The 13,938-nt window shown below is 36.8% G+C and overlaps 1 protein-coding gene across 8 annotated transcripts in view; it reads right to left on the bottom strand.

The window, feature by feature from the left end:
- Positions 1 to 1,644: 1,644 nt before the first annotated feature.
- PPP6R3 (protein phosphatase 6 regulatory subunit 3) overlaps positions 1,645 to 13,938 on the bottom strand; it is a 96,560-nt gene continuing 84,266 nt past the window's right edge. For 4 of the 8 annotated variants that reach the window (XM_089520839.1, XM_089520841.1, XM_089520836.1 and 1 more), the window contains exons 24-25: positions 8,772 to 8,891; positions 1,645 to 3,124 (exon numbers count right to left, since the gene is read on the bottom strand). In XM_089520839.1, coding sequence (XP_089376965.1) covers positions 3,073 to 3,124; positions 8,772 to 8,891 — 172 coding nt within the window. In that variant the 3' untranslated portion in view covers positions 1,645 to 3,072. Of the gene's footprint in view, positions 3,125 to 8,771; positions 8,892 to 9,202; positions 9,221 to 9,819; positions 10,002 to 13,938 lie in introns of those variants that run through there. The other 4 variants (XM_089520840.1, XM_089520837.1, XM_089520834.1 and 1 more) reach the window with 2 other exon arrangements.

Consider the following 13,938-nt stretch of genomic DNA (forward strand, 5'->3'; position numbering starts at 1 on the left):
CCCCCCTGCCATGCAGGAAATCACAATCAAAGCATCCCTGACAGATGGCTCTTCAGCCTGTTTAAAGACCTCCAAAGAAGGAGATGCAACCACTCTCTGAGGGAGTATGTTCCACTGTCAAACAGTTCTTACTGTCAAGAAGTTCCTCCCAGTGTTGAGGTGGAATCTCTTTTCTTGGAGCTTGCATCCATTGTTCAGTGTTCTACTCTCTGGAGCAGCACAAAAACAAGCTTGCACCATCCTCAATGTGACACCCCTTCAAATACTTATACAGGGCTGTCATATCACCTCTTAACTGTCTCTTCTCCAGGCTAAACATATCCAGCTCCCTAAGTCTTTCCTCATAAGGCATGGTTTCCAAACCCTTCACCAGGTCACCCTTCGCTGGAGACTCCAGCTTGTCAACATCCTTTTTGTATTGTGGTGCCCAGAAATGGACACAGTATGCAGAATAGAGTGGCACTATTACTTCCCTTGATTTAGACACTATACTTCTATTGATGCAGCCTAAAATCTCATTGGCCTTTTTAGCTGCTGCATCACACTGTTGACTCATGACAGGTTCAGTCGATATGGAATCAAAAGAGAGTATCAACATCAAAGTCTGCCTTGGCCTTAGTCCTGGCTTCTCGCCCCTCCGTTTGTCTTGCTGCCAAGTTTTCATGGGCAGAGTCTATGTGGGCCCAAAGTTGCACCAAGCTTCTCAGGCTTCTTCACATTCTAAGGGTTTTTATAGCTCCTCAAAGTAAAAATCTTCCTCAAAGAAACTAGTTGTATCCACCTTTCATATGTACCAAGACCTTTGGAATCTTTCCAAAGTGGACAGAGCGATCCATGGTTTAAGTGTCAGGTGCACGCTTGCCTTTTATGTCTCTAGGACTGCACCTCTTCAACAGACACAGAGGTTATCTGTTGTGTCTGCTGGTCCTCACAAAGATCACTTAAGTGGGTAATGAAGACTGTTTGTCTTTGTTATCAGATGCTTTATTTGCCTGAACTTCAAGGGTTTCATTCTCACTCCATCAGGATAGTAGCAATGCTAACTGCTTTTTTCCAAAAAGCAAATACACACAGGATTAGGTTGCAAGTGTCCAGAATTTTTAATAAGGTCAATTTGGGGGCAAAGGAGTTATGTCCATCCCACTAAACAAATGTAAGCTTTTATTTTTTGGTAAATGTGCATGGATACAGCTTTTAGCAGACACTAATTGGCTCGCTATTAAGAAACCTGGTGTACCTTTCTCCCATGTGCTGTCATCCAGATGTTACAGACAGCAGTTGCTGTCATCTACAGTGATAAATAAATAAATAAATAATCTTAGCGTGTGATTTTTTTGGTAACATTATGAAGCATTGCCTCAAAAGCAGAGGTGCCATGAATGTGAAACCATGTAGTTAGGTTGCTGTTTCTACTGTAACATAGGAAATTTATTTACTTCTGCAGCTTTTGAAGTCATAACCTATAGTTGGTTGCTGGAACTTGATATTCACTTGTTATTATGTAGTGGATGAATAGACAGCAACAGCACAATCCTCCACATGCCTACTCCTCTGCCACATTATAAGCTACAAAGACCTCTCCAATACTGCTGGAATGAAAGCAGGAACACTTCCATGAAGTTGGAAATAGTAGAAGAATAAACATACCAGTATACATTTGTCTTTATTTCTGTATGCAATGTAGTATTAGGCACATAGCTTGGGACACTTTCTAAAATAAGTCATTGGCCATTGTTTAGAGTATCCTTTTGGCTTTTAAATACTGGTCAGGAAAACAAATGATGTAAAAATAAATGAATAACTTTCTATTAAAGAAATAAAAATGGATTTGCATCTAAAAGTGCAAGAGGTGAAGTACTTTAACCCTTCCACCAGACAATGTGGCAATATACATTATATTGCTTCTTTTTGAGAAGGCGGTTGGAATTTTATGACATAGAAAATTATAAATTACAATTAGTTTCCATAATCACTATATATATATACACAAGCCAGTTATGAAAAAAACTGGTTGAAAACTTACAAATGAAAAACTTCACACAGATCAAAACAGTGAAAGTATAACAATTAACATGCTCAAGTGCCCAAATTTGATATTTAAAGATATTATACCTTTAAAACACATGAACTGTAATTACATGAGCAGCACTGGCATTTCATTATATTTAGTTGATTTGTCAAAAGGATTACAGTGTTTTAAATATGAAGATTGTTCCAAAATGTTTAATTTTATACTGCTTTGAATTAAAGTACATGTTGGTGAATGGGTTAAAAAAGGAGGTGAATCACTTAAATACACAACAAGCCATGTGCACTTCAAAAATAGTCTAGTGTTTCACCTGTAAGGTATTGTTTTCAAGCAAACAAGACTTAACAGAATGTATGGCTTTACAGTAACATCTATTTGTCAACTAAGTTGTAACAATAAATACTTAAAATCTCTACCAATAGACTTACATTTTATCTGGTTTAAACCATACAGAAAACAATTATCAATTGAAAGCCTGCTGTAAAATGCTGAACACCAAAAATTCTTTTTAAATCATTGTTTTAAATCTAAAACAACCAAAACATTTAAAGAGCTTTTGCAGTTGAGCAATTCTTTGCCAAAATGAAAAACATGGACTTCAGAATTTGGGGTAAGGGGGATATTGGAAAATTATGAGAACTGCTAAATACTTTGGTCACTAATTGTCAAATAGTTATGCCTCAAATACATTGGATTTGTGTATTCACTTTTTTATAAAACTATTCTTACAGCCATTTTAACTATAGTATCACTACTATTGTTACTTGGGTGACAAGATCTTATTTCACAGGCCACCCATCATTTAGAACAATACAATATAAACATACGCAAAAATTTATTGGTATTTCTCAATGTGCAATTTTTACACTTATGAATTTCTGTACAATGTCTTAAAATCTAGAATATAAATGTTGCTGGTCCTGATCCCTTGTGAAATTAGTGCAGCAGTGACTGGCTCCAATAGGCTCTAGATGAAATCCTCAAGAGAGAAATCCTTGGGTATCAGTTCATATTCTTCAGCCAACAGCAGTCAATATCACATATCATACAGGGCCATTAACAGACGCCTCTGCTAGAAGAGCTTGTTGATCAGCCCTACAGAATAAAAGATGTATGCATTAGTACAATACGCCTTAATTTCTTTAAAAAATACAGAACAGATGAATACGTTAATAGCTGACTACATTACATGTTCTTAGGCTTCAATGGGATGACAGGAACAAGGAAGCTAACTATTTTGCAGAATACATGGCATTTCAATAAGGAGTACTAACAAAATATGAGTTTACTCTAATTATGTCATTAACAGCAAGAGCAAATAAACGGTCTCCCTAGAACAATAGCTGGTCCTTCAGATATTTTGGACTATGAACTTCCATAATCTTTAGCCATAATAGTTGGGGATTCTGGGAGTTCAAGTCTAGAACGTGCAAAAAACCAACAGCTGAGGAAGTCTGCTTTCTATTGCTTGAAGATGTGAGCTAGTGAATCACAGTGGACAGTACAATTGTTAGTTTGAGTTTGATAACAGGGGGTTAATGTGCCAGATATGACTTAACAAACCCCTTCCTTAGGCAAAGTATAAGTGATAAATAAGTTGCTAGTACGGTCAGCAATCCAAGGAAGTAGATAACAGATAGGAAAGATGACACATCTAGATCCTCAAATCATCTAACAAAGGAAAGAGGGAAGTGTGCGAGAAGAATGGGAAAACCACAAAGAACTGAATAATTAGGACCTGCAAATAGAGTGCCATCTGTCTCAAGAGATCTGTTGTTGGATCAATGAACTTCAGAGTATTTAAATTGTGGCCTCCACCTATTCTCAGCCTGCGTTTTTATAACAAAAACATATAATACTTATAAGTCTCTCAATGACTTTTTTTAATTTTTTTAAAAAAAATATTGATTAAAAACAAATTTAACTTCCAAAATTTCTTATACATCAAAAAATTAATTAACAAATTATACAAGCATTCTTATCATATAATTACCTATTACAACACTTCCAAAGACACTTTCTTTTCCAACCTAATTTCTCTTATTTTCACTAGCTCTTATCTCTATTTATTTGTCTCCTTAAGATTCATATATTACTCCTATATATTTGTGTCTATTTTTATCTATATCTTACTATTTTAACCTTATTATTCTATATTATCTTGTCACAATTTCTTATAATTTACATTTCAGTTTATATATAACCAAATATTATTAAACCTCAAAGATGACTGTCTGTATAATTTCTTTTTTTTTCTTTTGTTATATATTTTCCCCACAATTCCCATTCCTTACAAAAACCTATTAGTGATTTTTTTTCTTTAATAATGCAGTTAGTCTGTCTATCTCGTACATCTCCATCACCTTCAATCTCCATTCCTCTATCTCAGGTATTTCTTCTTTCTTCCAGTACTTTGCAAGGACCATTCTCACTACTACAATTACCTGGAATAACAATTTACCTTCTTGCTCTTCTAATTTGGTGTTATCTATTATATTCAGGAGGTACATTTTAGGGTACATACATTCTTTAATACCGAATATCCTTTTCATTTTTGAATGTATGTTTTTCCAATAAGTTATAACCTTTCCACAATTCCACCAACAATGCATATACGTTCCAATATCTTTCTGACATTTCCAACATTTATGTCCATTTTTTTTAGGATAGTTTAAAGGGGATCATACACCATCTGTATTGTGATTTATAGACATTTTCTTTAAAATTTATATTTAATGTTTGTTTTATTTTCCTCTTCCATATTTTCCCCCATTGATCCAATTGTATAGGTCGGTTTATATCCCTAGCCCATTTTATCATAAATTCTTTGACTGTTTCATCTTCCAATTCATAATCTCGCATTAATTTATAAAATTTGGATATTTGTTTTTTGTCCTCTTTTATTATTTTATCTAATCCTGTTTCTACTAAACCAATTCCAGTATTTTTTGATCCATCCAAAACCTTTCTTTAAATTGTCTGTATGTAAACCAATAAAATAAACCCTTCTTTTTGCAATTCTTCTTGTGTTTTCATTTCTCTTTTCCCCAGAAGTAGTTTTGTGAGATCCGCATACGTTACCTAATAATCTTTTCTTAATTCTTCTCTTAAATACATCGCTTCATTTGGTGATACCCACAATGGGAGACTTGAGCACCATCCCCTTTTGTACTTTTCCCACCCTCTTATCAATGCTTTTCTAAACACGTGATTTTTAAAATTATTGTCCATTTTCATTTTTTCATAAAATAGGTAACTGTGAAATCCAAATTTCAATTCCATCCTTTCTAAATTTATTGTTCTTTTCTTTTCTAATCTTATCCAATCAACTAACCAATCTAGGGCACAGGCATAATAATACCATTTTAGGTTTGGAACTGCTAAACCACCTCTTTCTATTGGGTCTTGTAAGACTTTCATTTTTATTCTGGGCTTCTTCCCATTCCAGATAAAATTTGATATGTCCTTTTCCCATTTTTTAAAAGGATGGTCAACAATTATTGGGAGCTTTTGGAAGAGGAAAATCATCTTTGGCAATACCGACATCTTTACTGTTGCAATTTTTCCCATCCACAAAATATTAAAATTTTTCCATCTTTTTAATTCTGCCTTGATTTTCCCCCATGTTTTTTATAATTGTTTTTCATATAGTTCTATATTTTTTCTGGTGATATTAATACCTAAATATTTAACCTTATTTTTAATTTGGAAGCCTGCTTTTTCCTTCAATGAATTTTGTTCTTCTTTTGATAGATTCAAAGTTAACAACACTGTTTTTTCTTTACTGATCCGACAGTTTGGCGTATTCTCTAAAGGTTTTTAACAACTGGTTCACATTATCTAATGGACTTGCTAATGTTAGGATGAAGCCATCCGCGTAAGCTCTTAAGTTTGTATTCTTCTTTCTTCATTTTATATCCTTCAATCAAACTGTTGTCCCTAATATTGTTTAGGAGTATTTCTTGTGTAAGTATAAATAATAGAGGTGACAGGGGACAACCCTGTCATACCCCTTTCTGAATTAAACAAGGACCAGACTTTTCCCCATTTATTATTATATTCGCCTCTTGGTTTTTTATATATTGTCTCAGTCCATTTTTGAAATTTGTTCCCTATTTCCATTTTTTTCATAACCCCAAACATGAACTCCCAATTAACATTATCAAAGGCTTTCTCCGCATCTATTTTTATCTATTCTTTTTTCATGGATTTCTATCAAGTTCACTATATTCCTAATATTATCTTTTATCATTCTATTTGGGAGAAAGCCACTTTGATCTGGGTGAATCCTATTTATTTAAAAAAAAATTCAATCTTTCGCTAATATTGCCGCTAATAATTTATAATCCGATTTAAGCAATGAAATTGGTCTATAATTTTTCACATTTGTTAAATCTTTTTCTTCTTTTGGTAACAATAGTATATTTGAGTGAGTCCATGTTTGGGGTATTTGACCTTTTTGATTATCATTCATTGTGTCCAAAAGGGGTTGTATTAATTCTTCCTCACATGCTTTGTAATATTCATTTCCAAATCCATCCAGACCAGGGGTTTTCCCTGTTTAACTCTTCCTTATAGCTTCTGTTATTTCTTGTCTAGATACTGGTTTGTTCAAACATTCTCTTTGATAATTTGTTAATTTTACTATATTTTGTTTATCCAAATATTGTGTTACTTTTAATTTATCCCCTTTAGTACTCCTGAATATTTCTGTGTAATATTTTAGAATTTTTTTTAATCTGATTCTGATTTGTAATTATTTTATCTCCCTCCTTTATTAAACTAATTGTTCGTATTGCTTTTTCTTTTTTTAGTTTGTATGCCAGAATTTTCCCTGGTTTATTCGCTGATTCAAAATATTTCTGTCTGGTATATTACAACTTCTTCTCCATATCTTCTACTAGCAATATTGATATTTGCTTTTGTAGATATTTTATATCCTGTAGGATCTCTTTATTTCTAACGCCTATTTTTAGAAGATTTTCTTTCTTTGTCAATTATTTTTTCAGTTTATTCAGTTTCTCATTCTTTTCCTTCTTAATTTCAGAAGCTTTCTTCATTAACTAACCTCTTACCACCGCCTTAGAAGCGTCCCAGACTATTTGTAAGGCTGTTTCTTTATTTAGATTTTCTTTGAAATAATTTTTTATGTTAATTTTCACTGCCAACACAATTTTTTCATCTTTCAGTAAATTCGTATTTAACCTCCAATTAAATTCTCTTTTTCCTATTTCTAATTCTACTTTTATGGGGTTATGATCTGACCAAATTTTAGGTAATGTCTCAATGACTTTCTAAAGGAAAATCAAATGGGATAAGCACTATGCCACCTAAATTTCTCAAAGTGAGGTGTGCACAGCAGCATTGTTTTTCATATGAAAAATTCTTTACTATATATTCACACAACTGTCAAAAAATAAATTGTTTACAGGCCTCACAGTTCTGGGTTCACAAAAAGGACACTAAACAAGAACTTTGGTGGATCCATGGTTATAAGGGGAGTAGCCTTTTCCCATGTCACCATTATTAAAAATCCAATACCTTGTTTGGCAAAAGGGAGGGCAACACTTCTGTTCCTTGCACTTTCTAATTCCAAATGCAAAGGTTCCAGTTCCTACTTCTACCCCTCTAGTACCTTCAGTTTTATGTCCTAGATCTGAAGTTTCTAAGGTGCCAATGAGAGCTCCTACTTTGTACAAAGCTCCTGGTACCAGGTGGCCAGGCACACTGCAAAGTGCTTGTTTCCATTCTTTCACCTTTATTCTCTCCCCTCCCCTGCATCTCAGGGCCTTACTTGGATGCAGAGGCATTTTTATAAAATGAACAGGGAGGGCAGCCCAGAACTTTACTTTGCAGCATGTCCTGTCCCTCTGTAACACTGTTAGAAAAAAGATGGACACAAAACTTACAAAGGCAACCTCTAAAATGCCCAACATGGAGTTTGCAGAGACTGGCAAGAAAAAAGTATGCAAAAAATGAGCTGGTAGTCATCCATGGTGTTAAGGGGTTTGAGTGTGTGAGTGACCCGGGGGGGGGGTGACTAGTGTAAAATGGTACTACAGCAAACAAATGGGTTCAAGCAAGCCAGGTAACATAGAACACTAATGATTTTTACTTTAGTACATACTCAGACATTTTTATAGCATTTTTTTTAAAAAGCCAGCAAGTTCATGGACTGTATGTACAATCCACTGCATATTTTTGCCTCCTTGTTTCAATTCCAACTGACTATGAAAAGATGGACAATAACATCTGGCTACATTATAGTATTACATTTATAATTGAAATCTGGCTATTCATCCAAGCTTCTGGGGCCCAGTGAATTCATGGCTTTGTTTTTGATCTGTCCGAGCGTGAGCATAATTTTGTCTGAAACTCTTTACACTGATGAAATGGTTTTACATTATTTCAAAACAGTTTGTACCCCACCCTGATATCAGCCAATGCAGGGGAGGCTGGAAAAGATTTCATAAATGCTATATTTGCTTCACAGCTTCATGCCAGAAGATGTGTATAACATGAAGAACTGGTGCCTGAGTTTTCTAGTTTTCCTTTTCTCTCCACACACTTGTTTTAGTGCCACATTTTAGATCATCAGTATGAAGACAGAGACTGTTCTTATTATCCTGTGAGACACTCAGGAAATATTTCTGTCTTAAGAGCTGCTTTTAAGTGTTCTTCATAGGTAAATAATTCCACTGGGAGAAAAAACACACTATATGAAATGTTAATAAAGAGCTACCTCTGTTCTAGATTGCTGCAAGCTGGCTGTGGAGTTACAGGAGTTTCTTCTCCAGCTTCTGTGTTCTCCACCACATATTTACACGAAGCATCTTGCGAGGTAGACAGTTTTCCTTCCTCACTAATGAAGAAATGGGTTACAGTTTCATTTCTGCCTTAAACATTTGTATTATCATGCATTTGTGAGAGGCTGGGGGAGAAAGGGTTCAGAGGTCACATGCAAACAGATTTTAGAAATGACTGAAACATGGAATACAAGCACAAGGTTGTGGGTTCTGTTTACATTCATCACTGGCATCAGTTTATGTTCACTTTAAAGGAACTGGACTAGAAAAAATGCAGGATGTAAGATTACAGAGTAGTAAAAAGAGGAATAAAGAATGTACATGGTGCCCAAAGTGAAACACATTCAGTACCCTTTTCTGTACATACCGATAGGATTTCAACACTCTGAAGCCAAAAGTGAGGGGGAGGGGGAAAAACAGAAAAGGAATATAAAAATACCATCAAGACCTTTGGCAAAAAAGTAGCCCTTGGAGTTAGCCTATTTATAATGCAACCAAGTAGCAGCTGCTTATTACACATTATTATTCAAAATTTCTAAATGAACTAGCCTTTTTTCATGGAGAGATTGAACAGAGGGCACAAAACACTGTAATCTCAGCAGGTCTCAGACATATTTCTCACATACAGCAGGTGAAGTGGTAACCTTAGATCTGGAGTTAATCACTTCAGACTGCAGTCAAGGACTCACTTGTGTATGTATCAGCTTCCTTACAGGCGAATTTTTAAAATGAGGAAAATGGCTCTTTTGTAAGGGGAAACATTTAGTCATATGAGGCTGCCACCTAAAGGCTGAAGTGGGAAAGTCCAGACACAACAAAGCATCTTAGGACATCTGCACAAGTACCAACTGCGGCCCATGAAAGTTTATACCAAATAAAAGGAGTTAGGCTGCTCCAGCAGAAACAACAAAGAGTCTTGTGGCACCTTAAAGACTAACAGGGCCAGTCCTCTGGAGAAATCCAGACACAATTTTACTGCCCTACCTGTTGTTTGTGAGAACTAGGCCTCAGTCTAGATGACAGACTGCTGGTGGGGAATTTCATAAAGCAGTCTTGGATAAGCTGCTCTGACCTTCCCAAAGGGAAGGATAGGATGTAACTTTGACAAAGTTGGTAAGATACAAATGTAGGTGTTTCATCTTTCCCAAGTCACCACTGAAATGTATCTAAAAAGAAAACAGTGCAATTCACACACATGCACCTTTGGAACTGATATATACATATATATTTGTACTCAGGTATCTGCACTACAATATAAATGCTTGTCAGAAGTGGCCCTTAGATGAACAATACAGGAAAAATACAGAACAGAAAAAGGGCAGGACTGCTGAAATAATATACATGAATAGCTTGGTTCAATACATTCATTATTCATATTCCCAAAGCATAACATTATTTTTGTGGATTCAGGTGAATTAGCAGCAAAACAAAAGGACACCTGGGGTTAATTCAAACATACAAAGAAAATGTTGGCCTGGCCATCCAAATTGTTTCCACTGATCAATGAAGACTATCCAGAGTTGTGTTATCACTGGCTACTTGCTCTTAGGGGGTGGTTTAGGCAAATTAACTAAGTTTTGACCATTTTACCCCCAGTTCTGGGAAACAGTGAAGCTGAAGCAGCAAAATTTCTGAATCAAACAGTTACCTTATAACTATTACATCAGAGCAGCAGAGGATCTGCAACTCAACATTATGACTGAATTTAGATAGTTTGGAGGCATATCTATGGATTTTAGGGCTCAGGGAGCGGAGCATCTGCACGCTCCCGAGCCCTACTGCGCTGTCCAGGCTCCATTTTGGCATGCACACATTCACACGGCACACAAGCTGATGATGTGCCTCTGGTGCGGCACACAAGGGATGCCACTACACTGCTCCAGGGTGCTAATGGCACCTTGGCAGTGGTGAGCGCATCGTTGCCGCAATGTGCAGTCGCCATGGCAATGATCCAGGGGAGATCGTCTGTATCTCCCCATAGTGCTGGGAGTTCTCCCAAAACTAAGCTTAGCACTGTGACCTTGCATTTAAGGGTCCTGGAGGGCAGGCCTTGGCCCAGGCCCTCTCACAGGGAATTTATAGTCATTGGGACAGATGTGTTCTAACTGCTTTGGACTGGTGGCAGCTGCTGGTCCACGAATAGACAGAGGATACAACGAAGTGTGGAAATTGCCAAACAAGGTAAACCTTCTAGAAAATACCAGTGAACCTGCCTTAAATGGAAATGTGGGCAAGGGACAGATTCTGTCAGAAATAATTCCTTCCAAAAGGCTCCACAAGTGTCATCAGGGGTACTTGTTTCTCCTAAAGTGAGTCTCTGGCCACAGAATGAACAACCTTAAATTCTGATGTTTCCTGCCCTTATGTCTTCCTCATATAGTGATGGGGGTAAGCTGCTTGAATTTAAGGATGAACCTATCCATCCCCACTTGTTATGGTATTTCTTTGAATATTATTTATCTATTGTCATTAAAATTAAACAAAAACTAGACTTCACTAGCTGTCAGTGGTGCTTTTCAATGTTATTCTATTTAAGATGCAGTAACTAGGTGTAGTGGTTTGAGTGTTGGAGTATGACTGTGGAGAGCAGGGTTCAAATCCCTATTCAGGCATGAAACCTCTCCTCTCAGTTAACTTGGGCAAGTCACATTCTCTCGCTGAAGAGGAAGGCAAATGCAAATCCCCTACAAACAAATCTTGGCAAGAAAATCCTATGACAGGGTCACCTTAAGGTTGCCATAAATTGGAAATGACTTGTAGGCACACAACAACAGCTGAGCCCCGATAGGTGACAGTGGCATTTCCCAATATTACATATTTATTCTTTTTAAGATGCAATAGCAACTGAGTCTACTAAAAGAAGAAGCACTGCAAGAAAGGATAGTGACTATGTTGAGTTGCTGCTGGGAAGGAACGCCATTGTAAGACAGCTGTGGCAAAAAGAGGCAGGACACGTTGAGTTGAAAACCAGTCCCTCCCTTAGGAAAAGCTCTCACATGCTCTGTGCAGTGCAAAATTGCTCAACCTGCCAGAGGAGAGGTAAGTTGCTGTGGTAGCTGCCAGGCACTGGAAGCAGCTGTGGCATCAAGTCACAGAAGTACTTGGTCTTCAACAGGAAAATTCAAACAGAAACTTGAATCGCTGAAGAGAGTCCTTGAAGGCAAAGATCTGGTGTTTTCTCCACCCCATTCCCAGTCAAGTAAGTCACTGACTAATTAAGAAGAGAAGTGGAAGAGAGAATGGAACAGGCAGCCAAAGAAGGGAAAAGACCTAAAGGCCACTCATTCATTATCTACTCTAGAACAAGGAAGAGATCCTGGGAGGGGAAGTTTTCTTCCTTCCTGTTAGAGCCAGGAAGTTTAAATTGACTTTACTTCCTTGATAATGGATGAATTAATCTTTTCCTTTCCTGTTCCAGCCACTGACTTCTGTTGGGTCCACACTTCCATTGACTACAGACCATCTACTGCTCTTGTAAAAATGGGACTGGTAGGCAGGTGCCTGACATGCACTTCTCACATCACAGTTTGAAGGAACTTGGGGCAATAAATTTAGGACCAAAATAGTTTGGGGCAATAATTTGAGACCATGTATGGTGCATTCCACAAATGTCACTCACATACCTTGGGCGGGAGGGGCATGCTACAGAACAACATACCTCCATGCCACAGGGACCATGGGGACAAGCAGTCTGCAGCCACTGGCTGCAGGAAGAATCTAGAAGTAAATCCACTTCGCCACTCTGTCTCTTCAATGACATATGTAAGATCTCAGCAAGCAGCTGTTTCCCCTTTTTCTAAGCACATACATTACATCAACTGAATAAAGATGTGGATGCCAGCCTTCAACACACTGTCAAGTCAGGCCAGGCCATGCCATGTCATGTCAATAAAAAATTAAGTTACTAGAGGGGTGAGGCTGCAAGATACGTTCTCTAGGATGTGCTGGAGGCCAAATTCCTCAAATTGGCTCCCAGCCTTACGCAGGAATGTTTGTTTTTAATGAAGAATATGACTAACTCCTCTCCAAACTTCACTAAATATGTACTGGGAAAAGAGAAAGGAAAAAATTGGGAATGGAACACTGGTGAAATGAACAGCAAACCCTCGCCCCTCAAAGAATATCCTGTCTCAGCAGAGAAGATCCTAACTTGGGAAGGACATCTTCCACACAAAAAAGATAAAGCCTGCTTATCCTGACAAGCCCTGCCTCCAGAGTAAGTGACAGAAAATAACCTGGATGTCCATCTTCACCAACAGAGGAAGAAAATTATGTCTATGTAACAGGATTCGGATATCTAGCCAGTGAATATCCACTAAAGGAATGCCAAGTGCAAGGCACTTAAAGATCTTAAATTTAAAGAAGAGAATGACAAGTTAGAGTACAAAGATATACAGGACAGAACACTTAAAAAGTGGTAAAAGTAACTCAGTAAAATAGTAAACATTGCAAGGGGAAAATCTGGAGTTACTGCAATTGTAAACAGTCCTTTAAAAATAAACAACAAACATTCTGAAAAGTCTGGGCTTTGCCCTATATTGGTTTCTGTGATCCACTGGTATCTGTCACATCTAAACACAACTTTAGGAAGAAGAACACCAACTTAAGTACCTATTATTAGAAATAATATACAATAGCTGGAATTGCTGCTAATCCAGCTATTTAACCGGACTCTGGAAAATTTATTGTGGCTAGCATCTGGACACAGTACCAACTAACCTCAATAAGATTGTCATTTAATATTTTGATCATTAAAAGGAGACATCAGAACTTTTTAAAAAAGCAGAACAAAAAAAATACTTTGTTGCTTTTTGTTCCTTTTATCACTTGCACATTAATTCTGTACCCAAGACACTAGTTTAAATCAAACAGTTAGTCCCAACTGTGTAGTATTTGGAACTTGCATAAGTATTGACTTAAGAAAATCATTCCCACTGATTCAATAGCTCTACTTCAACTGGAGTTAACAAAAAGATTTTGTCTGTTGCTTTTTAGTTTCTTTTTTTTAAAAAAAATAGAAATATGTGCATGTGTGTGTGCATGTGCATATGTACACAAACACATACAAAATAGGCCCCAAATCCTCTCAAATGCTGTTAAGAG

The sequence above is a fragment of the Sceloporus occidentalis genome, unplaced genomic scaffold, assembly GCF_023333645.1.
Source record: "Sceloporus occidentalis isolate IW3139 unplaced genomic scaffold, rSceOcc1.0.p SCAF_4, whole genome shotgun sequence".
NCBI lineage: Eukaryota > Metazoa > Chordata > Lepidosauria > Squamata > Phrynosomatidae > Sceloporus > Sceloporus occidentalis.